Source organism: Nelumbo nucifera, chromosome 6, assembly GCF_055504915.1.
Source record: "Nelumbo nucifera cultivar China Antique chromosome 6, China Antique-T2T, whole genome shotgun sequence".
Lineage (NCBI taxonomy): Eukaryota > Viridiplantae > Streptophyta > Magnoliopsida > Proteales > Nelumbonaceae > Nelumbo > Nelumbo nucifera.
The window spans coordinates 24,902,378-24,928,428 of NC_142654.1; the positions used below are offsets into that span (position 1 = coordinate 24,902,378).

At 37.0% G+C, this 26,051-nt stretch overlaps 1 protein-coding gene, 1 long non-coding RNA gene and 1 pseudogene across 2 annotated transcripts; 2 read left to right on the plus strand and 1 right to left on the minus strand.

The window, feature by feature from the left end:
• The first annotated feature begins 244 nt into the window (after window positions 1-244).
• LOC148790683 (calcium-transporting ATPase 12, plasma membrane-type-like) lies at window positions 245-2,579 on the plus strand. The gene has a single exon (XM_088889395.1). The coding sequence runs from the start codon at window positions 329-331 to the stop codon at window positions 2,495-2,497; it is 2,169 nt and encodes a 722-aa protein (XP_088745521.1). The 5' UTR covers window positions 245-328; the 3' UTR covers window positions 2,498-2,579.
• Window positions 2,580-8,507: 5,928 nt separating this feature from the next.
• Window positions 8,508-13,530, plus strand: LOC104598680 (putative calcium-transporting ATPase 13, plasma membrane-type pseudogene; annotated as a pseudogene).
• A 5,579-nt stretch (window positions 13,531-19,109) lies between these two features.
• LOC148790684 (uncharacterized) lies at window positions 19,110-21,944 on the minus strand. Its single transcript, XR_016077790.1, has 3 exons — window positions 21,285-21,944; window positions 21,049-21,166; window positions 19,110-20,465 (listed from the first exon to the last, which is right to left on the minus strand). It is a non-coding gene; the product is annotated as an uncharacterized LOC148790684 (long non-coding RNA).
• Window positions 21,945-26,051: the final 4,107 nt, after the last annotated feature.

Consider the following 26,051-nt stretch of genomic DNA (forward strand, 5'->3'; position numbering starts at 1 on the left):
CAGATGAAACCAAACTGTCATAGTATTCCACCAAGACTTTCCATCCACCAGGGCACATGAAGCCATCCGGTGGGTTCTCTCTGTTCTTTGCAAGTGTTCGCATCTGCAAAACAAAAGTAGCCCTTGTTCAGCAAATACACATGAGAACTTACCCCAACTGTATAAAAGAATGATACAGATTTGAATGGTCTCGGTACATCTGATTGGCCTGACCTTGGGTTAGGACTTAAGAAGTTACCTTAGTGCCAGATATTAAAAGGAAATCTTGTGGCCTTGATGGATCAAAGATATTAGTGATACACTTTGTGTTGCTGATGGGTATGGTCGGATGCTAGTCACTTCTGTAGGCATGAACACCACATGGGGTGAAATGATGAGCTCCATTAACCATGACTCCAACGAGCGCACACCATTGCAAGTTCGGCTAGACAAACTAACCTCGTCTATAGGGAAGGTGGGTTTGACAGTTGCTTTCCTCGTGCTCGTCGTATTGTTGGTTCGCTACTTCACAGGAAACACACAAGACGAAAATGGAATTCAGGAATTCAATGGCGGCAAGACAAAGTTCAACGACGTCATGAATGAAGTAGTGCGAATGGTCTCAGATGCTGTTACTATTGTAGTGGTGGCAATTCCCGAAGGCTTGCCGTTAGCCGTCACACTCACTCTTGCTTATTCCATGAAGAGAATGATGGGTGACCAAGCAATGGTGCGAAAACTCTCAGCGTGCGAGACAATGGGCTCGGCCACCACCATCTGTACTGATAAAACAGGTACGCTCACAATGAACCAGATGAAGGTCACTCAATTTTGGCTCGGTAAAGAAGTCATGGTGGATTATTCTTTGTCTGCAATCTCCCCGGTTGTTCTTGAATTGCTTCATCATGGTGTTGGTTTGAACACTACTGGTAGCATTTACAAACCCGCTTCAAGTGCAGTTCCTGAATTCTCTGGGAGCCCAACTGAGAAAGCTATTCTATCATGGTCTGTATTGGAGCTGGGCATGGATATGCAGAAGGTGAAGAAGAGCTGCACTGTTTTTCATGTCGAAGCCTTTAATTCGGAAAAGAAACGAAGTGGCATTTCAATGAGAAAGAATGGTGAAGAGACGATCCATATGCATTGGAAGGGGGCCCCTGAGATGATACTTGGGATGTGTTCGGACTACTATGAGAACACAGGTACTAAGAAAACCTTGGATGAGGATGCTAGGATGAGTATCGAGCAAACAATCAAACACATGGCAGAGAACAGCCTCCGATGCATTGCCTTCGCACACAAGCAAATTCCTGGAGATGAAAGAGCGCAACAAAGCCTTGATGAAGATGGCCTGACCTTGTTAGGCTTAGTAGGTATAAAAGACCCATGCCGACCAGGGGTTAGACAGGCGGTGGAAGCCTGTAGAAAGGCTGGAGTGAACATCAAAATGATTACCGGAGATAATGTTTTCACTGCAAGGGCCATAGCCATTGAATGTGGGATACTCCCATCCATTGAGGTCATTAAAAGTGGAGAGATCGTGGAAGGTGTAGAATTTCGAAACTACACACCGGAACAGAGGATGGAGAAAGTTGACAAAATCCGAGTGATGGCTCGGTCCTCTCCCCTTGACAAACTGTTGATGGTTCAATGCTTAAAACAGAAAGGCCATGTGGTTGCAGTCACCGGAGACGGCACAAACGATGCACCGGCTTTGAAGGAGGCTGATATTGGACTCTCGATGGGCATTCAAGGAACCGAAGTGGCCAAGGAGAGTTCAGATATTGTCATATTGGATGACAACTTTGCTTCGGTGGCCACGGTTTTGAAGTGGGGGAGATGCGTTTACAACAACATCCAAAAGTTCATTCAATTCCAACTTACTGTGAATGTTGCAGCTTTGGTGATCAATTTTGTTGCAGCGGTTTCTGCAGGTGAAGTGCCATTATCTGCAGTGCAATTGTTATGGGTGAATTTGATCATGGACACATTAGGGGCTTTAGCATTAGCCACGGAACGACCCACAGAGGAACTCATGGAGAAGCCACCGGTGGGAAGGACTGAACCACTAATAACCAATGTCATGTGGAGGAACCTCATTGCTCAAGCCCTATACCAAATAGCCGTTCTACTGACTCTGCAGTTCAAAGGTGAGTCTATATTCGGAGTAACCAACAAAGTTAACGACACTCTTATCTTCAATACATTCGTGTTATGCCAAGTCTTCAACGAGTTCAATGCGAGGAAGTTGGAGAAGAGGAATGTGTTCAAAGGGATCCACAAGAATAGGTTATTCTTGGGGATCGTGGGGGTGACAATTGTGCTTCAGGTAGTGATGGTAGAGTTTTTGAAGAAGTTTGCAGATACAGAGAGGTTGAATTGGGGCCAATGGGGTGCTTGTATTGGCATAGCAGCAGTCTCTTGGCCGATCGGTTGGGCGGTCAAGTGCATACCGGTTCCAGACAGGCCATTCCTTAGCCTTCACAAGTCATTGACCCTCAAAATTCTCTTACATTGATTCATTTTCATGATTCATTCTTTTGTGTATATCTGTTATATATATAGAGAGAGAGAGAGAGAGAGAGAGATATTTTAGGTACCTATCACAATTTGCATAGCTTTCTTATTTGGCTTAGGAGTGATGTTTTGTATGCAATATCCATTCATGTCTTACAGTGGGTAGTCCATATTGAAGATCATTTGTTGGATTGGGGAGAAGCCCATTTGTAAATTCTAATAACAAAATGATATGAAGCAAATATTGAAAGCCCATAAAAGAAAGCCTCGATCAATTCTGACTCTTTGTCCTGGTTCCCCATCCCCACCTTCCAAATTCCAATGCTATTGTTGAAAGGCGAGCTCTTTTTGCTCCTTCGGTAGGTGAAACATATATAGAAATAGAAATGATTTCAAATTTAAAAAACTCCTCGTCATGAAAAAGCAATTGTAATGTAATGTTCATTTGAAGAAGTTGGCTCATTGACCCAGTTCTTTTCTCATTTGCGTGCAGATTCTGTTCTGCTTTATAAAAACTAAAATTGTTTTCATTAACCAGTTTAAGAAGATTGAGCTTAGAAATTTTCATTCACTTTACAATGACAAAAACTCAACCAGACCCTGATATTTAATTATGATTTTTGTCATCAGTTTGAATTCTAACTTCCGTCTGGCATTTGCAGTGAAAGTTCCGACTTCTGGATGACATTGTTGGATAAGGGCAACGCAACTATTAATCTGTTATAAATGTATTAATTAGTGTTTTCCATTCAATTGATTTAATTATAGGTGCTTTTTGTTTTGAATTCATTTAGTAGCCCCAGAAAGAAAGAAAGAAAGACTGATTCTGTGATCCAGGAACAAGTAATTGTGTTTCTTCTCTCCTGGCTGCCATAAAATATTGTGAGGCGTGTTGCGCTTCATTACCATTACCAACAGGTTGTTTGCCTTCCATGAGAAGAATGGTTGCTGGTAAAACAATGTTTTGAATACTCTCAGCTTGTAAGACAATTAAATTAAAGTGGTTTGAATTTGAAAACATATAGCTTAGGAGCGTCAGTGGAACAGTTTTGGTTGGTAGAAGATAAGAATACAAGTGTCAATGAATCAAGTTTGGATTGAACCAATCTAACTTAAAATCAATTTGAATAGATTGAACAGTCCACACATTGAATTGGACTGGGCCAAAATGGTCCAGAGTATTCATTGGATTGGATTGGACCTGATCTATCTGTAATAAACTCATATATTGGACCTGACCGGGCCCGTCTCAGGTTGTGTTACTCAGTATGTTTGGTTTTGCTTAATTTATAAACCCCCACAAAATAAAATTAATTGAAAAATCTGAATTTCCACATCCCTGAACACAATATGATTTTGCTGATGTGACAGTTGTTCTTATTTTAAAAGACAACATCATACACAAAAATTCTGTTCACATAACATGCAGCCACACATTGAAAATATCTTCCATACAATATATGTTGAAATTGGGAAATATCTCCAATATATGGTTGGATTCCCATTCTTTCAGAATGTATGCAGAGTTTTTAATTGTGAGGAATCTTATTGCTTGGGAGATTGTTTTACATGACACATTACCCCATTCGGTCCCCCCTTCCTCGTGCAAGTGCAACTTTTGCCATAGCCACTCACACTAATCACCTAGTATTTGCAGTAGGAACTGTCGCTGCATCTCAAAGGAAGTCATCAAAGGGATTCGAAAAAAGCAAATCAAGAAGGTTACAAGCATATAATGCTCAATATCGTTAATAGTTTTAAACACTGTTCATCTTCTCCAACCTAATGTACACGAAGAGAAGCGGCGGTGGACTTCAGTTGAAGTCCTCCCTCTCTCTCTCCTTCTCCCTCCCCATATCTCTCTTCTTCCTCTTCCCCCTTCTCTCCTCCCCTTTCTTCTTTCCAATTTTTTCTGTTTTCCGTTCTTTGCAGATGGAGAGAAATCGAACTGGGCACACTAAAACAAGATTTTTGGGTGAACATCGACACCGGAGGCAGCTTGAGTTGGGTCCGATGCCAACCCTGTACTAACTGCTCCAAAATTACAGTTCAATAGCTGCAATAGCTACCTCCATTCCTGCTTCTGCTTCTGCTTCTGGGTTTTCTGGGTTGAACTAGTCACTTCATCCCCACCGCACTTCTTCCCTGCTGTGGTGAACATCCACCCACAACGTTCATTCCTGCTTCCCTGTTGTGGGACATGGCATATTCTCGGAGATACCGAGCCATTCGTCTCCTGCTTCAAAGCGAAATTCAAGTTCTCCAGAGAACAATGAAAATGGGGCATCATCCAAACTAGGCAGCAGTTCATTGAACTTGAAGTCTACTTCCAATCATGCGGTTGATGGAGCTGCAGTTTTAATAAAGCTTGATCATAGCAATTATTCGGGATTGGAAGATTTCCAGCGAGGAGTCATGGTTTCTGGGATGGCAGCAGAATACAGACTGGGCTTTCGTCACAACCAGAATCTGCTATGCTATTCGCAAACTATCCAGCAGCATTCGGTGATTATTCAGCACCATCCTACAAGGTAGGGAAGCAACCAGTGCCAGTTGTTAAGAGCAATGACCTGAACATGGGTTGTGTGTCAGTATTTCCAACGAAGGATTTAGATCGTATTGGGTGTTTGGCAGATTATCAGACATACAGAAGCTATGATGGAACGAAGTTACAGCCATATACGACGGTGGATGTGAAGGGACATGGCATATTCTCGGAGCTGGAGAAGAGGAATGTATTTGAATTGACTAGTTTTCAACAACAGGGAATAAGTGCGGTGGGGATGAACGTTGTGGGTGGAAGACTTCAACGGAAGTCCGCCCCGCTGTTGTTCGTATATCGTGAGGTTGGGAAGATGAACAGTGTTTTTCTTTCAATTATTTAAATAATTATTATAAGGATAATATGGGGATTAAAAAGGACTTTAAAGGCTAACAGAAGGTGGTCTTTGTCTCACTGTCATAGTACAGGGGTCTTAGTCGCAAAATAAAGTACAGGGGGGTTTTTGTCACAGACCCCATAGTACAGGGGGTCTTTGTAATTTACCCAAAAAAAATTCCATTCACTTCCTTTCTTGTATTTTTTTTTTGCTGATCTAAGGGTTGATTTTGTTTTCAAAGACAAAACTAACCATACTGTGGAACACACCATTAAAGATAGATCTATATAAATATATTAAGCTGAAATATGTACCTAAAAAGGCCTAAGGAGGGAAATGGAATTTAATAGTATTTTTTTGCCTTTTTCTTAGAAATTATAAGAATGTCACTCTCTACCAACTCTCTATTTTGTTTTTTCTTTCAAATTACAAGAATGCCACACTCTCTCATGGTTTTTAAAAACGACCTGAAGGCCGAACTGGTCAGTGGTCCGTTATCAGGTCGAACGGTCCGACCGTTTGAACTGAACAATCAGCCCATTCTAACAAAAAAAATGAAAAATAAAAAACGGTCAAAAATGTTCGAATGGTTCGAACGGTTAACCACCCGGGTTAGCGGTTTGTTGACCAAAATCAATGGTTTTAGGCAAAATTCCAATTTTGGAGAAAACTGAAACCAATCACCTGACCGGTTCCTGATTTTTTCAGTCAAACCGTCCGGTCCAGTCTGGTTTTGAAAACCATGCTCTCTCTTACCAACTCTCTCTATCTCTTGCTTTTTTCTTTCAAATTACAAGAATGCCACTCTCTCTTGCTTTTTTCTTTCAAATTACAAGAATGCCACTCTCTCTCTCTTATAAATTACAAGAATTCCATCTCTCTCTCCTTATAAATTACAAGAATGCCACTCTTTCTCCAACTGAGGGAGACTTCAACTCAGCATCTCGGCTGCTAGGGAACCTACAATCAAAGGTAGTCAAGTTCAAGCCAAGGCGAGCTCAAACTTCTGAGCTCAAGCTCAAGTCTTTAATTTGAATCGAGCTCGAGCTAGACGACACCTCGACCAATGAGGGAGACCTCAGCTCGGCACCTCGGTCACTGAGGGAGATCTCGGCTTAGCACCTCGACAATTGAGAGAGACCTCAACTTGGGACCTTGTCAACTAAGGGAGACCTTAGCTCAACACCTCGCCTGCTAGGGAAACCTCAACTTGACACTTCAGTAGCTGAGGGAGACTTCGGTTTGGCACCTCGACAATTAAAGGAGACCTAGGCTTGACACCTCGGCTGCTTAAGAGACCTACGATCAAAGGTAGCCAAGCTCGAACTTTCGAGCTTTTGACTCGAGCTGAGTTCGAGCTCAAGCTCAAGTCTCTATTTCAAATCGAGCTTGAGCCTGATAGTTTATGAGTGAGCCCCTACAACACAGGGCCCCCTCTGCTAGTATGATATTAAGTAGAATAGAATGGGAAAACAGGATTCATATAGCCTACCAAAATGCATTTCTCAATATTACAATATACTTGTTTCTATGATGCTGGAAAGACATGATACGAGAAAGTTTTGACCAATAAACTATAAAATCCCTATGAATTTTGATGAAAACCCACCTAATTGGTTACCACTTTGAGGCTAGTTGATTGGTTATAATTTTGTGTCTCATGTCTTTCCAACATCATAGTCAAAAACATTAAGAGGTATATTGGTATTGGTGAATTTTTCTTTCCTTTGAACTCTGAAGGCAGAGAATGTTGCTTTGAGTTATGAATTATGAAAATTGTCAAATGTCCATTTTAACCCCATATATGAGAATTTTTGTTTGTTTATGTAATTCAATAAAGAAGCAATATTAAAAATTATTATAATGATTAATAATAATATTAATTTATAATAATTATTATGAATTATTAATTAACAGTCATTATAATATTAATAATTAATGATAATTATTATAATAATTAAGAATGAATTAATCATTAATAATAATTATTAATAATCAGTAATTACTAATAATCATTAGAGTAATTATTAATTCTTAATAACATTATTAATTACAAGTAAAAAATAATAAAATAATTAAATCGGTAAATAAATAATAATTAAAATAAATAAATACTAATTACATATTTGAGTAATTGAATATTTAATTAATTATTTTTGTTAATAATAATAATAATTATTATTATTATAATTATAATAATAATATGAGGCCCTTGAGTTATAAGGAATAAGAAATGTCTTGTGTTTTAGGGTATTATTAGAAAACAAAAAGTGTCTTCCCCTCAACCTTCTTTATATTCTAAGCAGCATCTCCCGCACGGAATTAACACCTTCCCACAACTTTCCCTCAAATTTCTGCGTTCTATTATCCACTTACAGGCCTTGGGGTTCAAGTTGGACTGGGGTCAACAAGACAACTTGATTAAGCTAAAAGAAAAATACAAAAGTACGATGCAATTGAATGTTTCTATTATTTAACTTTTACTTGACTCTAGGATTTGGCTCCGCCCCACACGTCCCACACCACATTTGATGATGACATCGTACTATTATCAGGAGATGTTTCCTGGCAGGAATGTGCTGTAGGACGTTATGGGGCGGACTCTAAGATTTGAGCGCCAACCACCTGGCTTGAAACAAGCCCAGATTTCCTATTCACTCTCTATCTGCAATGAGCTAGCGGGTAGAAAATGGATAGGAAGAGTAGTTGAGACCAGTCAACAAAAGAAGGAATATTAGATTAACTTAACGCGGCAATGACTATGTGAGGGGGTTGTGAAACCAGTTATAACATTCCATGTCAGCTATTATGTTAGGGGATTCATGACCAACAATGACATCCCATGTCTGCCATGTAGACAGAGTGAGATTGGATTGTTGGAATTTATACTTACCGGCTCGGCTCCTTCTACGAAGGACCCTATCTAGGTCTTTCTCAGCACTTCCTTTTGTAAATTTCGAAGCATTCTCACGTCATCTTCAAAAAGACCAGCTTTGCTTTTAATTCAGTAAATTCCTTGCTACGGAGAGTGGATACATAGATCATTCCAGATAGTTTCCCTGATTCTTCGTTCTCCTTCATAAACTTACAAGCCTTAGGATCCAACAAATGATTTTAATAATGAACCCTATACGCTCAAAGCAAAAGTATATAAATGGATCACAGGATCAGTGTATTTACCTCATCGCACAAAGCCACAAACATTAACAGCGCAATAGCCATATCCACTATATATTCCACTTCCTTGAATTGGTTTGTCCTTTTATTTTAAACATTCCCCTTTATTCATGACATTCGTGTCAAATGCATTGGGTTCATTGGGTTCTCTTATTGATTACTTGTCAATTGCCACCAAAAAGCTTCACCATTCACAGTCCCAAAACAGCCTCCCGCCCGCTCTCACCATATCCCATAAGAGATGGCGCATTGCTCGTACATTTATCTATTCATCTCGAGTACTCGTGACTCTTGCAATAGATGTCATTACCAGGAAACAGGACCAACTCGTCATCACCATCCTACCATCCTCTCCCTCTTTCACCACCCTAGACATCAAACAAACCACCCCAACCTTCTCTGCCATCGACCAAACAAAGCTCACCCAAATTGTCAAGAATAAGAATTTGGACCTTCTACGACACGAGTATGGAGGAGCCCAAGAGGTTGCACTTGCACTTGATACTCACACAGAAAATGGAATCCTTGGTGACGATGATGATGTCCGCCACCGGCGTGAGGCTTTCGGTTCCAACACATACCACAAACCACCTCCAAAAGGCTTCTTACATTTTGTGTTGGAAGCTTTTAAGGATACCACGATCCTCATCCTCTTGGTCTGCGCCACACTGTCTCTTGCTTTCGGCATCAAAGAGCATGGGCTGAAAGAAGGGTGGTATGATGGTGGGAGTATATTTGTGGCCGTCTTTCTAGTAATTTCTGTTTCAGCTGGGAGTAACTTCAGGCAATCCAGACAATTCGAGAAGTTATCAAGCATCAGCAACAACATCCAGGTTGATGTTGTAAGAGGCGGGCGACGGCAACAAATCTCCATCTTCGACGTTGTAGTTGGAGACATTGCATGTCTGAAGATTGGTGATCAAATTCCAGCTGATGGGTTGTTCTTGGATGGTCATTCTTTACAAGTGGACGAGTCAAGCATGACGGGAGAGAGTGACCATGTTGAAGTTGATAAAACCAGAAACCCATTTCTGATATCTGGGGCCAAGGTGGCCGATGGCTATGGTCACATGCTGGTTACCTCCGTTGGCATGAACACAGGGTGGGGCGAGATGATGAACTCAATAAATCGTGATTCTAGTGAGCGAACACCACTCCAATCTCGGCTCGATAAGCTGACTTCATCTATTGGGAAGGTTGGTTTGGCAGTTGCTTTCCTCGTCCTTGTGGTGTTACTCGTACGCTATTTCACTGGAAATACAGAAGATGAGAATGGAAATAGGGAGTTCAACGGTTCCAAGGCGAAGATCAATGATGTGCTAAACTCAGTGGTGCGCATTGTTGCTGACGCTGTTACAATTGTAGTGGTGGCTATTCCAGAAGGTCTGCCACTGGCTGTCACACTTACTCTTGCCTATTCCATGAAAAGAATGATGGTTGATCAAGCCCTGGTTCGGAAACTCTCAGCTTGCGAGACAATGGGCTCAGCTACTACTATCTGTACCGATAAAACAGGTACACTCACAATGAATCACATGAAGGTTACTGAATTTTGGCTCGGTCAGCAAACAATAAGTGACGTTGCCTCTTCTGCAATTGCACCAACTGTTCTTCAATTATTTCATCAAGGAGTAGGTCTGAATACAACTGGTAGTGTATTTAGACCAACTTCAGGGGAAACCCCAGAGTTCTCTGGCAGCCCAACGGAGAAAGCTGTTCTCTCATGGGCTGTATTGGAACTAGACATGGATATGGAAGAATTGAAGAAAAACTATACAATTATGCATGTTGAAGCTTTCAATTCAGAGAAGAAACGAAGCGGTATATCAATGAAAAAGAAGGGGGAGAAGACAATCAACGTGCATTGGAAAGGAGCTGCTGAGATCATATTAGCAATGTGCTCAAGTTACTACGAGAGTTCAGGAAGCATGAAAACCATGCATGAAGAGGATAGGATGAAATTCAAGCAAATAATTCAATCTATGGCAGGGAAGAGTCTTCGATGCATTGCTTTCGCCCATAGGCAAATTCCAAATGAAGAATCCAGAGATAACACAGATAAGAGAGCTCATCAAAGCCTTGAAGAAACCAACCTAACCTTACTAGGACTAGTGGGCATAAAAGATCCATGTCGACCAGGGGTCCAAGAAGCGATCAAGGCTTGCAGAAAGGCCGGAGTGAACATCAAGATGATCACCGGAGACAATGTGTTTACTGCAAGGGCGATAGCCATTGAATGTGGGATACTCGAGCCCAATCTAGATATGAACAATGGGGAAATTGTGGAAGGTGTGGAATTTCGAAACTACACACAGGAGGAGAGAATAGAGAAGGTTGAAAGGATTCGTGTTATGGCAAGGTCTTCTCCCTTGGACAAACTGCTGATGGTTCAATGCTTGAAGCAAAAGGGCCATGTGGTTGCAGTCACTGGGGATGGAACCAATGATGCACCTGCTTTAAAAGAGGCTGATATTGGATTATCCATGGGTATTCAGGGCACAGAAGTTGCCAAAGAAAGCTCAGATATCGTGATCTTGGACGATAACTTTGCTTCCATTGCCACTGTTCTAAAATGGGGTAGATGTGTTTATAACAACATCCAAAAATTCATCCAATTTCAGCTCACAGTCAATGTTGCAGCCCTGGTGATAAACTTCGTAGCAGCAATTTCTGCCGGAAAGGTCCCACTAACAGCAGTCCAATTGCTATGGGTGAACCTGATCATGGACACATTAGGAGCTTTGGCTTTGGCCACTGAGCGACCCACTGAAGAACTCATGGAGAAGCCACCTGTAGGACGAACCAAGCCACTTATAACCAAGGTCATGTGGAGGAACCTCATGGCTCAAGCTCTATATCAGATAGTCATGCTCTTGACTCTACAGTTCAAGGGTGAGTCAATCTTCGGGGTGAATGAAAAGGTCAAGGACACCTTGATCTTCAATGTATTTGTGCTATGCCAAGTCTTCAATGAGTTCAATGCAAGGAAATTGGAGAAGAAGAATGTATTCAAGGGAATACATAAAAACAAGCTTTTTCTAGGGATCGTGGCCATAACCATCATTCTTCAAGTGATAATGGTGGAGTTTCTTAAGAAGTTTGCAGATACAGAGAGGTTAAATTGGAGGCAATGGTGTGCCTGTTTTGGAATAGCAGCCATGTCCTGGCCAATTGCTTGGGTTGTCAAATGCATACCAGTTTCAGATAACCCATTTCTCAGATCTCAAGTGGTGGGTCGTCTTTGAAGTAAAATGCAATGAAATGACTTCAGGTATTTGTTCTTCATGTTTATATGTATTAAATAGTATTATATATTGCATTCCTTCCTTCTGTAGACAATAAAATATATTGTTCATGTTCTTGTACACATTGATGATTCCTTAATGCCACGATGTTTCTTATAAGTTATAAACCTCAATAAAATATTCTTTTTTTTTTCTTTTCTTGTATGGAGTAAAAATTCTATTACACAGTTTCAGAAAATTTAGTGTATGAACAAGTACAAAAGCTTCTTTTATTGTCAGAAATATCAGCACAGACAAATCCCAAGTACCAAATCAATTGTGCATGTGCATTTCCTAAATTATCTAAAAGCATAGTTAATTTTAGGAAGTTGAAAGGTTCGGTGATTCAGTTAAGGAGAACGCTTTAATAAATAGGAAATAAATGCCTTATTTTTTGGGGCAATTGATATAAACTGATAAGTGTGAGAAAATGGATTGTAGTCTGTGAATGGCTAAGATGAACATTGAGTAATGGTCTGTTTTTATGTCCTCACATTCCCACCATCACCTGTCGAGATGTATGATGGACCGTAGCTGATTTTGGCCTCCACTTTTGTCGTGGGATTCGACTTCTCAGGACATGGACATAGACATTAAATAATTACCCACACTCTAGAAATCAAGGCATCCATTAAACTTCAAAGAAATCTATAGTTTTGTTAACTCTTGCAGTTGAAAGTTCACTTGTACAAACTGAAGTTAAGAAGCTTTAAGTGTCCCCAGTGGAGATTTTTCACCTATAGGAAGTGAGACAAGTATCATCATCATCATCCATGCCTTATCCCAACTATATGGGGTCTGCTACAGGCCTGTTTTGCCAATCCCTTCTATTCAATGCCATATCCACTGTTAAATTATTAATGCTTAAATGATTTGTTACTGCTTCAACCCTTGTTCTTTTTGGTCTAGCCCATGCTCTTAGCCCCTTCAAGGTGTAACAAATCACTTCTTCTAACTGGCACAGTTGGTGATCTTCTATTCACATGCCCAAACCATCTTAGTCTACTCTCTCATTTTATCACCTATTGGAGGTTCCTATGGATAACTTCATTCCTAATCCTATCCTTTGTAGTTTTCCCACGCATCCATCTTTCAGACTAATTGGCTCTTTCTTGTCATGTTTCCCACATTCAGTGGATGAGAAGTTGGGGATGTTGGTACAATCAGTGGGATTCCTGGCTGGTATTGGACTATTATCTATTTAAAATATTACCAAATATATGTATTTTAACAATATGCAGATATACTTTTTCTCTGATTAGCATGTAGATTATATTTGGGGAATTCTATTTTAACTTTTCACACAAAAGGATGAGGAATAGGCACCCAAGTGTGCTCTTAATAACTGCAGATGAAAATGCAAGTGAGAAATGAGGATCTGTTAGATATTATTTTGGGGCAGGAGCAAAATCCAGGGCAACAATTTTCCTTCTGTTAAATGGCGGAAAAATGTGTTTGAGATAGGACTAACTGATAGTTTTTTTTTTCTTAATACAAATTTTCTGTTCACATTGACATTTGAATAATTTGATGTGGTGCATCGATCTAGTGCAGAAACAGGTGGTCTTGGATCGCCCCTATCATCAAAGATCGGTGATAAGGAAGATTGCAAGATATATCAATAATCTAGTAAGACCCAGCCATCAGAACAGAGAGGAGACTAAGTTGGTGGATCTCATTGCTAACAGATGTTGAGAAAGTAAAGAAGACCTACAGATTAGTGAGGACAACTGCTGTGTCCTAAACTACACCTTTATTGAAGACCTTCAGGGCCATGCTACCCCACCTTCAATGTAAGTTCGTTCTGCTTGATCTTGTTATCAACAAAAAAAAAGAAAATCCTTCCTAGGGTTGGTTGCATGACACTAAAGAAACCCTTGTCAGAGAAAAAAAAAAAGCATTGACCTTTGGTTGCTTTCCATACCATCCAACATACACTTCGATGAATTGATCTCCTTCATCTCTCTCTGGCTTGAAGAATTATTTGCAATAAGCAATTTGATAACAGACACCCCTTACCCTCCATTATTTTAGATACAAGCTGATCTACTAACCTTTTTAATCTCATCTGAATAATTGGTGGTTTGGGAGGAAGTTGAAGTTCCCATACTGAACCTGCTTCATTGTCAAGCTGTGAAAAGAAATCTGCATTGAAGATCAAATTTATACTTTCTAGTTAATGCTCTAAAAGCAATCTGTCCCCAAACACTTCAAATGGAAATAATTACTTAGGATGGTGTCTATGATAGAGATACCTTCACTCACTTTGTTAATGAAAATTACATAAAGCAGCTGATTTGCAGTTAGCTTGCTTAGTTGAGGGAAGGAAACATGGAAATAGTGGATATATTACCCAAGAGATTTCTTCCAAATCGTCCTCAACAACCATGCAGGACGCCCTTCTCCTTGATTCATCCACATTCCTCAATTCCCAAATCACGGAGACTCAACAGCTAGGAAATTGGTCAATTGGCTGAACACAAGATTCATCAAGAAAGTCCGGTTCCAAATATGACAGAAAAAAGTGTTTGAGCATGGGACAGATCTAAACCATCTGATGTATTCTTAGTCCAAATATTCTTCAATAAGGAATTCCCACTCACCAGGTTGTTTTTCCCAGTTCAAAAATATGGGTCCACAAAGTCCTGTCAAAGGAGGCATTCCTTGCACTGGATAGATGCCTCACAGCTGATTTCCTTGTTAGAATATGTCTAATTTTGGACAATTGTCTATCCGTGATATGCACAGAATGCACAAGTACATAGGATGTGTTCTTGATGACAAAATTTTTTTGAAGGGGGGTTAGTGATGACAAAATCAGTTTTCATACTCAAAACTTGGGTTTAGTTCATTTTTTTCTTTTTTGAAAGCTATATATATATAGTGATGCGCAAGTAGTTGCATCCCAGTTTTAGCCTCCAACTACCCATTAATAAGAGACGGGTCATCAAAAGGAAGGCATAGAAACTTGATATTGTTGAATCCTGTTTTGGGGTTCGTACAAAGAGGAGGAGGTTGGAGGGACCTTTTGGATTGATAAAGTATATGTTTGTAGAGCTTCCGTTTATTACTAAACGTTTGTAATTGATTTGTTTTCAAAACTGACAAAAGAAATAATGTCAATCGCTTATAACAAATAGGTGCCACATTAGCAGAATAGTGAATAAATGACTAACCGATGGGGGAAGCGTTAAAATGAAGCTTCCCCCAATGGTAGGCATGCACATAAATCAAGGTCACCTTTTGTGAGTATTTATGCATATGGATCACCATGATGGGCTAAATGCTGATTTGGTGATGACATGGTGGCACTTTAATAAATGCCTATCACAAAACACCCATAGAACAAAACACACGCAAAGTCTTAATAGGAGTCTAGATCTCCCACAACATGCTCATACATGGTGGGTCCTACTTTTATGGTGGATCCCAATCTCATGGTAAGATGTCAAACACTGCACAATCAAACAACACCTATCCCTCATCGATTCCTCATTCCTTTCAGCAAACTACTTTATTTGTCCATGAATTTATGTCTGTGTCATCCCAATAGACCCATAATCCCATACTAAACCCAAATTTTGCATCGGGTTTGGATCTATGGTTTTGTCCCGGCTATTAATAGGGTTGGTTTTGGATGTGCATTTTGAATCTTAATGGTGCAAATGGATCAGATCATGATCTAACCCGATCCTATATTCTTAGATTCAAATAGCCCCATTTTGGATCTTTAGATTGGATCAGACTAGATAATAAGATACAATTAGAAATTGGATCGAATTCGGATCACCCCAATCTGATTTGATATATATCTTATTTATTTATTTATATAAATATATATAACACATATATATGTATGTTATTTATTTATTTATAAACCACATGTATATATATATATGATTAAAATAGTTGAATATATACTTGTATTTTTTGTATTTCTTTATTTAAATTGTTATATTTTATTTTTCTTTTAATATTTTTTTCATTTTTAAAAAATTCATATGGGATAGGATTAGATCGGAAGATCTAACTATCTCATCAAATTTGAATTCAAATCCATGTTTATTAGATCTGATTGGATCAAATATGCCCTTAATAGTGTCTGATCGGATTCGGATATACTCTGGTTTGAATCCGGTCCCGATCCATTTGCACCCTAATTTTGATTTCTAGTTATAATAGATCTGGAATTGGATCATTTATTTTGATTGTTTATATATACTTCATATTTCATGACCTTATTTTTTATAATTAATAGGACCCGTGCAATGCACGAGAAAATAAAAAGTTGATTAATTTTATTATTAATTGATAATCTGAAAGATATCAAGGATTTTTTTTTTGCATAGATCAAATTACAAAAATGGCATAAAAATTATTGCTACATGGGGCTACACAACCAAGGGAATCATCCCACAAACCCATAAAGCCCCCAACCCTAGTGCAAGCTGGATTCGATCCAAAGTCTCTACTATAATCATAAAGAAACCTTACCAACCAATCATTTGACACTTTGTTAGGTGATGTTTATAATTAAATTAATAAAAAATCTCTATTTATTGTTCTTTGCAGAAATGAAAAATAAAAAATAGAAATAAAAACTTGAATATCTTAAAAATCCTTAGTACAAATATTGATATGAATAAATTATTTTTCAAACAAAAATAAATAAACTTTTGAATTAATACAAGTAAATGTTTCAAAATTTATTGATATGAATAAATTAATTTCCAAAAGAAATTTGAATTTATGAATATTTAATTATTAATTTTTTAAGTTTTTAGTAAATAAGATTTTTTTAAATTACCTTTCATGAAATTAAATTACCAAAAACATGAAAATTAGTTTATGGAAATCACTAGATTAAAATTTTTCAATAAATATCAAAAACCAATGTAAATTACCAATAATTGTGGAAACTATTAATAATTACCAAATATAAATTATCAATACTAACATTCTCCAATAGCTTTCCTATTTAATAATTAACAAAAACCAATGAAAATTACCAACAATTAATTATAGAAATTATTAAAATTTTCCAATTTAATAAATTTCAAAAAGAAATATTTAATTTTATAAATAGTTATGGAAATTATGAATATATTTAAAATTGCCAATAATTTTCCTATTTAATATTTAACAATTTCCAAAATCCAATGTAAATCAAAATATCACTAAATATTTTTTGTTATCAAAATTAATAATTTTCTGAAATTACCTAAAAACTATTGAAAATTACATAAAATTTAATTTTCTAAAATTTTAAAATAAATAATTATCTAAAAAATACTAAAATTTTTAGGTAAGAATTATCAATTCCAAATAATACACATATATATATAGTTAATTTCGTATAATAATGTATTAATATATAAATATTAAAAAATTTTTATTATTCAATAATTATTGATATGAATAATTAATTTTCAAACATTTGTATATTTATAAATAATTAATCAATAAAATTATCAAAATATATTGATATTGTTAACATTTTAACTATCCTACACATTTAATATTTGGGAAGCTTTTGTCTTTGTTATTGTGGTGAAGTGGAAGGCAGGGTGACATTTCCAAAGTCTAAGAGCATGATGATATTGCAAAATGAGGGCCTAGGTTGGGTGAAGGCAAACCCATACCCAACTTGTGTTTATTTTTCAGTTTTGAATTAATAATTTTTTACTTTGTTAAATTTTAATTAAGTTATGATATTATGCTAACTTTATTACTATTTAAAATGTTTAATAACGTTAGAATTTGTTATTATAAATTAAGTATAATATTATTTTAATTAATTTTGAAAATTTTTATTGTTAAAATTAAAAACAGTAATTTATTTTGAATTTTCTATTATGTGAATCATTTTTAAATTGAAATTAAGTTTTTTTTACTTTATAATTATAAAATTGTTACAATTAATTATTAAATTTTATAATGACAATATGAAAATATTATTTATAATTATAATAATATTTTTAATTAATTATTAGATTTTATTATTTTTCTTATTGTATTTTTTCTCTTATTAGTATTTTAGATATTTTTTTACTCATTATATTTCAATGTTTAAGTTTTAACTTAAAATACTTTTATAAAGAAAAGATGTCAACTTAAACATTAACATTTTAATACATTAATGAAAAATTAAATGAATGTAATTAGAAGGTAGAGGGAGATAGAGATTGAAATAGATAGAGAGATAGGGGAGGGAAAGAGACGTTGGAATTAGATATTTATTGCGAGATAGACTCGGGGATGTTTTATGAGGAAGTTTTAGGTGGGGGAGATAGTTTAGGTGAAATTTTAGGAGAGGCGATGATTTAGGTGATTGGGAACGTGACAAGAGAGGGAGAGAGAGAGAGATTTTAGAAATATTTTAAAGGGGAAATGCGGGTTGTTTAAAAAGTGCCATGGCATAAAAAGATAAAAAATTCAATAGGAGAAAGCACCATGGGCCAAACAGTAATGAATTTTGTGGGAGTTTTAAACTGAATGGCTAGTATATATTGAACATTGGAGCCCTTGTTAGGTTTCACATAGTGAAAACAACTATTTTCTCATAGTTGAACACATTAATGCAATATGATCACAAATAAGAGACAAATAAAGAGCTATTATTTTTTTTATTGATGTAGCATGGAATCTGTGTTTCGCACTTTTAGATATACATACGCCAGTCTTGGTAAGTATGTATTTACATGTCTAAAATCCTCTATACTAAGGAGTGCAAACATTTGGAAGGCGATGGATAGGAGCCCAGATCAGCGCTCCACAATGCCCCACGGCACATCCCAACCGTTTGGAATTAAACATCTTCCGATGACTAGTATGGGAGATGTTCCCAATGTATGTTAAGATGTGCATGTAGGGCACTGATGTGATCTTTGATGATTAAGACATTAAAAATGAAAATAAAATATTAAAAAAAAACAACTTGAAAGTTACCAACTAAGATGAGCCTTGTTAAATACCTTTAAATTTTGACATTTCCAAAACCCAAATCTCCACTTAAAAACTCGTAAACATCAAATAATATCTAATTAAAAAAAAGTGGCTCTTCAAGGCTCAGGCATGGACCTTAATTCTACTTAAAAAAAGAAGAAAGTTGAACTAAAATAAGAAAAATATAGTGGACAACCATAAATGAAAAAAGATAAATGATTTAACCATCACATAAAAATAAATGATGGAAAAGACAAACCGCGCGTGCCTTAGAAACTATTTAAGCAAAATCATCAATTTATGACAAACCTACAACCAGAAATAAGAACATATAAGAAAAAAAGAATAATGAGGTTAGATCATGATTGTAGAATAGAACAAACCAAAAAAGAACACCCTGAGAACAGGAACAAAAAAAGTGTCATATCTCACAAAAAAAATGAAGAATTGAAGAATAGGTACAGCATCAAACAAAATTAAAAAAAAAAAAAAACCACAGTATCAAGAAAAATACCAAAAAAATTATTAGAGTGACAACAAATAGACAAACCATGCCTTAGGAAATAGAAAACAACAAAAAATTTTCACAGTTATATTTTTTGAATTGTTAATGGCAAAGCAGGTGTACGAGTTAGATAATTGAGTAAACTTCACATATCAACAACGATGGCCACAAATCTTCAAGGCACAAACAAGTAGGAGTGAGAATGGGTCGATTTGGTTCGGTTCCATGGAAGAACTTAGAACCTATCCTGTAGGGGTCAGTTTCAGGTTTTTGGAACCAAAACCAATCCTGTGAAGGTCGGTTATGGCTTTGGCGGTTCCGATGTCTACCCGTACATGGAACATGTTCTTTATTTACCCTTTCCCCTTCAAGAAAAAAATTAAAACATGTCCTTAAAAATGTGATTTTCAATAATGATAATATATAGTTTAAAACTAAAATTGTCTTTATTGATTAAATTGAATAATTTAATATGTAGATTATCATAATATATTAATATATGGTTAAAAATTGTCATTATAATTTAAATTTTGTAAATATTACCTTTTACATTATATATTATACACATACAAATATTAAAATAAAAACAAATGATCAAATCACTTAAGTAACTCGATGGTTAAATGAGACAATGGCTTTTGTAACCATGAGTGTTTGGGTTCAAATCTTCACATCCTTAAAAGTATTTTGAGGTTTATTTCAAGACAAGTTTGGTTCCAAGGCCAGTTCCACCAAGGCTAGTTCATCGAGTTGGTTTAGATAGGGTAAACCCCTGGACCTTGGAACCCAACCTGGGTGGGGGCCAATTCTAAGAATTTGGAACTAGGCCCTAGCATGTAACAAATCAGGTAGGGTTGGTTCAAGATCAGTTCAAGGTCAGTTCCATTTGGTTCCGGGTAGAACCTACTCATTTACTCATCCCTACCGACAAGCACTACTATGTCATTGGTTGGTTAACTAATAAACAATCTCCAAGGCACTGACATTGTACACATCAACCACCAACTGCAAGACTATAACTTCATATAACTTTGGTTCCTGGACATTTATGCTCTTTGCCTTCTCCAAGAGAAACCTCCCATGCTCATCCATTACTACACCTGTGTCTACTTGCCCGTTAACTCCATCTTCTATTTCTCAACTATTGTATAGTTTGGTAAACTTCCCTCGAGTATGGATCTGCAACCATTAACGAAGTTATTATTGAAGAGATATTCGTGACATTGGTTGGGTAGAAGTATAAGATGGGATTTGAGCTTCCAACATGAAAGGAAGAAGATAGGGTAAGAAGGGGCAATTGCTTTGGTGGTTCAAATTTTCAAGTGAGAATGATGGTGGTGTGATGAAGTTGGCAAAATAAAAAGAGATGAAGAAGAGTAAGGAGGGAAATAAGAAGAATATGTAGGATATGGATGATGGGATGTGGGAATTTTAGGAAAGTGGGGATTGAGAGAATGTGAGAGAGAGATTGTAGGAAGATCTTTAGGCTGCATTTATTTCCGGTGTAAATGCACATTTACACCCATGGAGTTGAGAAACGATGGTTCGTTGAGAGTGTAAAATACGGATCGGCCATTGTTCCTATTTACACTCGTCCTGATTTTTTAGAGGTTACCCTGTTTTCTGGGGAGATTTATCAGAGAGGGAGAGAGAAAGAGAGAGAGAGTGAGAGACAGAGAGGGAGGGAGACGAAGCCCAACAACTATTGGAGATCTCCTTCTCCTCCATCGGTGTTCTCCAGCAACTTAAATTAATTTATTACCTAGCCGTTGGAGATCTCCTTCTCCTCCATCGGTTACCCTGTAGTGGCATCCACAGAAACCCACCGATGGAGGGAGTTGTTTTCTGGTTCCTGTCGTTCTCCTTCTCCTCCTTAGTGTCTTCAAGCAACAATTAAGTATAAAAGGCTAGCATAGTCAGTATCTAATAACCAATAAGTCATCAATCAATCAATAAATAACTGGGTACACACAATCTTCTATATATGCTTTACTATACCTTGGCATCCTTGTGGCAGATAAGGGTTGCCATCGTAGTCATTCTTGCAACGACACAGATATCTGCTGCCGTCGATGGAGTTAATGCATTCAGTGTTGTTTCCACAGGCATAGTTCACCTATAGGCTTGGATCTCCGCAGGTTGGTTCCCAATCGCCCATTCCAACACCACAGGAGTTCCCGTCTGGTTCCCAAACTTATATGGCACTCTCCTTGTAAAATTCCATATATCTGATTCCATGAAACTCAACCATTCATCCTCAACCAGGAAGGCATAGCTACAATTGGAGTCGTCAGAGCTGTTGCTTTGGAGTTTTACTTGAAACGTATCAAGACCCCGAGGAATGGACGTCTGGCAACACCCGATGCTGGAGCAAGATCCATAGATCACATTGGCGATACTGCCACACACAGAGCTGCACCCAGTCTAGAAACCGTTAGGGTTTACGTAGTCAGACAGAGGAGCATCAGTTAGCGATGGAGAGAGAGAGAGAGAGGTGGAAGGCGGAGGTGGGTTCAGATCTGCCACTACAACTGGTTGCAACGGCGGTGATGGAAAGAGAATAAAAGGGAGGAAGAAGAAAAAGAGAGAAGGAGAAGAAGAAGAAGAAGAGAGAAGGAGAAGCGAGAGAGAAAGAGCAAGCGAGCCAGTGAGAAGGAGAAGAAGAAGAGAACGAGAAGAGAGAGAAAGAGAGCAATGTAATAAATACATCGATACATCGATTATCGATGTAATTCGTTGGTAAAATGTAATTCGGTGTAAAATTACATGTTTACCAAATGCCTGCAAATCGAACCGGGGTATAAAGTTTACCCCAGTTCGATTTTACACTTCTACCAAACGCAGTATTAGTAATTGGGAAGTGGGAATTAATAGAAAAGTTAATTAAAAGAGTCCATGTGGCAAATTGACAAAGCTAGAAAGGGCATAAAGAAGAGAGAAAAGCAATGAATGAGTAGCCTCCATTGGGGTAATTATGGAGGAGGAGAGGCCATTTGACATGGCCATCTTTGTTTTAATATATAATAATAGATATAGATTGTGTATATAATGTCTAAAATTGTCATTTTATAAGAAATACAATAAAATTTGAGAAGATATCACCAAAAAAAATATTAATAGTTTATCAGCAAATTACCAGGCAACCTGTTGGTTAAAAATTATGATCAAGTCCATGTTATTATGCCTCTCCTTTCTTTAAACCCCCTTTATTGCTTTCTCCTTAACTCTGTCTCATTTCCCCTTTTCAGTCCTCCCATTAAGACAAATCAGTAAGTTCACCTTATCTATTCCCAACCCAATTAACTAAGAATATTTCTAAAATCTCTCTCTCCTAAAATATCTCATCTTAACCACATATCATTTACCCCACTCCCCCAATCAATTTCAAAAATCTCTTTCACCTAAAATATCTCTATCTATTTATTCTCTTTGCTTTGACTGATATAGTCTTTTTCCCAACACGTTTTTGAATTTTAAGGAGTTGATTGAAAATATGTTTCCTATCTCTTTTTTATGGGCAAATGACGTAATGATTTACATCTCCATTTAACCACTATATCTGGTTTTCCCTTGCATGACACAGGCCCCAATAATAAAATAATAAAGAACATCAAGAACTCTTCAAGCTATTAAAAATATAAAATAAGATGGACACCAGACCAGAGGAGAAGTCACGCTGTTGCTAATATTTTAATCCTTTTACCTTTTTTAGGTCTTATTGAGGGCCAATTCATTCAACCAGAATGCTCATAGTACATTTTACCAAAATTATCTTTTGATTCGTAAGAAATTGATGCATGTGTTTTTATTTTATTTTTTTCGAATCTAGTTTAGAGGGGTCAGTTTAAGACTGATCTACCCCTTGAATCACTGTCTGACCTGAAACACTTCCTATAGGAATATATGAAAAGCCTCTAATATGATATATATCAATTTGATACATATCGATACTTTGAACCTTTGCCCTCAGCTGTTAAATAAATTTGATCAAAGCATTTCAACCAATTTTGATATTTTTCAATTTGCTTAGAGAGCTCGAGTGCAATGCATATCTGTAGAAAATATTGGCATGCGGCCCCTTATGCCAAATTGCCAACGGATTAGTAGTAGTAGTAGTAGTACTAGAAGAGTGATAACATCCGGTGAGTCTCAGTTTCAACACTCAAAGGCAACCCAGATGAAGCACAATCACCTCAGCACTGAGTTCGTACAAACCGGGTTAGTATTTGGGGGTAGAGGTGCACTTAGGCAGGCCCAACTCGAGTCCAAATCGATCCAGACCATAATATTATACAGGCTTGAGTTTAGATTTTTGATCCTTTCAGGCCAAGTTTGAGTCTAACTCTTAGGTAGCCCAAACCTAGTCTGAGCTCAATCCTATCTTATTCTAATCCTAACTCAGTCTGCCTATGTACATACATATATGCATATACAAATATATATTTTTTTGATAAATCACACACACACATACATACATACGTATATACATACATTTACATTAAATTTTAGTATAGATTGATTGACCCATCCGAACTAGGTCTAGATCCGAGTCCAACCTGAATGCATCAAATTTCAATTCAGGTCAGGCTTAGATTAGACAATTTAGACTTAACCTCAAGTTAGGCCTTAGGCCCAATTCTTAGGGTTGGGCCTGAGTTGAGCTTAAACCTGGCCCAGCCTGCCAATTTGGACCACTATTTGGGAGTTACAGCACATGTGAACCCGTTAAGAAAGGGGTGTTCACTTTTTATCTCACTAGAAAGCGGATATTTTTTATTCTATATATCTTTTTTTATATGTTATTCATTTTAATTTGTTCTGTTTTAAACACTCCATTGATTCATTATACAAGTTTTTATATATTAAAATTAATATTATTTCTATTAGTAAAATTGGTTTAAATATTATATTTAATGAATCATGGGTTCAAGTTCAAGTTTTATGTAGTTATTTTTTATTTGTTTCGTTCATCATATAGAATAACAAAATAATTTTTAATTCTTTTATCAGAATAACTTTTAGTCTGAATCAGTCTGTCTCATACTGGATTTACGAAAATTATATAATAATTTACATGGTATAACGTGTGATACTTCTAAGGATTTTATAAATTGTAGGGATAGAGTTAGTCTATAGATTTCCCTTTAATATTTTATTAATTTTAATTTAATTTACCAATGCTATTTGATGTAAATTACGATTTAAATTCAAATGTTAACTAACTAATCAAATTTGAATGCGGTGAGTTAATAACTTTTGTGACCGCTGGGGTCATGCCAAATGAAATATGAACACACCGTTGTTTGAATAAAAAAACAGTTGATGTGATGTTATTTGAATGCTCTGAATATATCTCATAATCAAAGAAATGCTCTGATTTAGGTGATAAACTTTTGATTTGAGAAAGGGTTGATTAGCGCAATATTGTAGGTGATAAATTTAGGGCAATATTGTAGTTTAATTTAGGTGATAAATTTTCAACGGATAATAAAAAATGACAACTTTAATAGCTTACGGCAATATGGGCAATATTGTAAGAGAAATTTCAACATTTCGTGAAAGCAAAAAATCTTCATATATTGCATCATAAGTTATCTTCTTCACTGAGTTTGCAGGGAAGGAGGAGGAAGATCAACAATTTACCGTTGATTACCGTTGATCTTTTACTGCCGGCGTCGGTTGGTGTTGGTTGTCAATGATTTGGTAACGTGGTTAGGTTCGGAAGACAAAAGGGGTTTGAGTCGAATTCTAACATGAATGGGAAAGCCAAATCATGTTTAGTTGTCGCCGATTCAACCAGCTGAATCACTGATAGCGGAGAAAGTCTCCATTAATTCACAATTAAGACTGATGAGATGAGGTGTTCGTCTATCATTGGTGGATGCACTTGTCCAATGCACCCATAGGTGCGCAGAACGCGGACTCTCAATTTCAGCCATGCTCTTTGATAGAAATACAATCGAACGAAGAATTAAAATATTGATACACCCTGATGTTTGAAGAGGTGAATTGATACTTCAAACCTTATGCTTCATTTTATTTTTAGCTTCTTTTTCATCAAAATTTTATATTTGAACCTTTGAGCCCAAGTAGGAATTAATTGACCATCTTGGTAAAGCTCTTGTATGAGTTATTTGTTCCCCACATTGAGAAGACTGGAAACATTTCTTTTAAATCCCTTGTTCAATGTAAATTACAACGGACCAAATGGAATATGGTGGTTCAATTGATGGGACCTCTGGCTCCAATTGAGGACTCTGAACCTCCTACCTACAAGATGTATCCCTACCCACCTCCATGCATTGGGAATATCTCTACATGCATAATAAGATATCGCATGTGTGGCCCTGATCACATATATAGGTAGGTGTGGGTAGGAGATCCGAACTCCGGATTGGGACGGTTTTAAGGGCACCAAAGTCCATAATAAGATACCGCATCCGTAGTAGATCTGTATAAGTTTCAACTTTTAACCGGGTCGAAAACCGTTGATTGCAAATTTGCGATGCAAGTGAAGTAACCACTAACCACAAATTCCATAACAACTTGAAAAAGAGACAGACGAAACTTAATTTCATTGATGCAAATATATGGAAAGTGTGGGCACTGTCTTATTAATTATTCTTATGTTAAATATGTGGGACCCCTCTTGCTGTGGCTCTTGATTCTTGAAGACTGCAGACGCATTTGAAAGTCAAACAGGTGTAGTCAGCTTTGAAAGTTATACACCAAAACAAATTCGAAGAAGTACAGATACACACGATG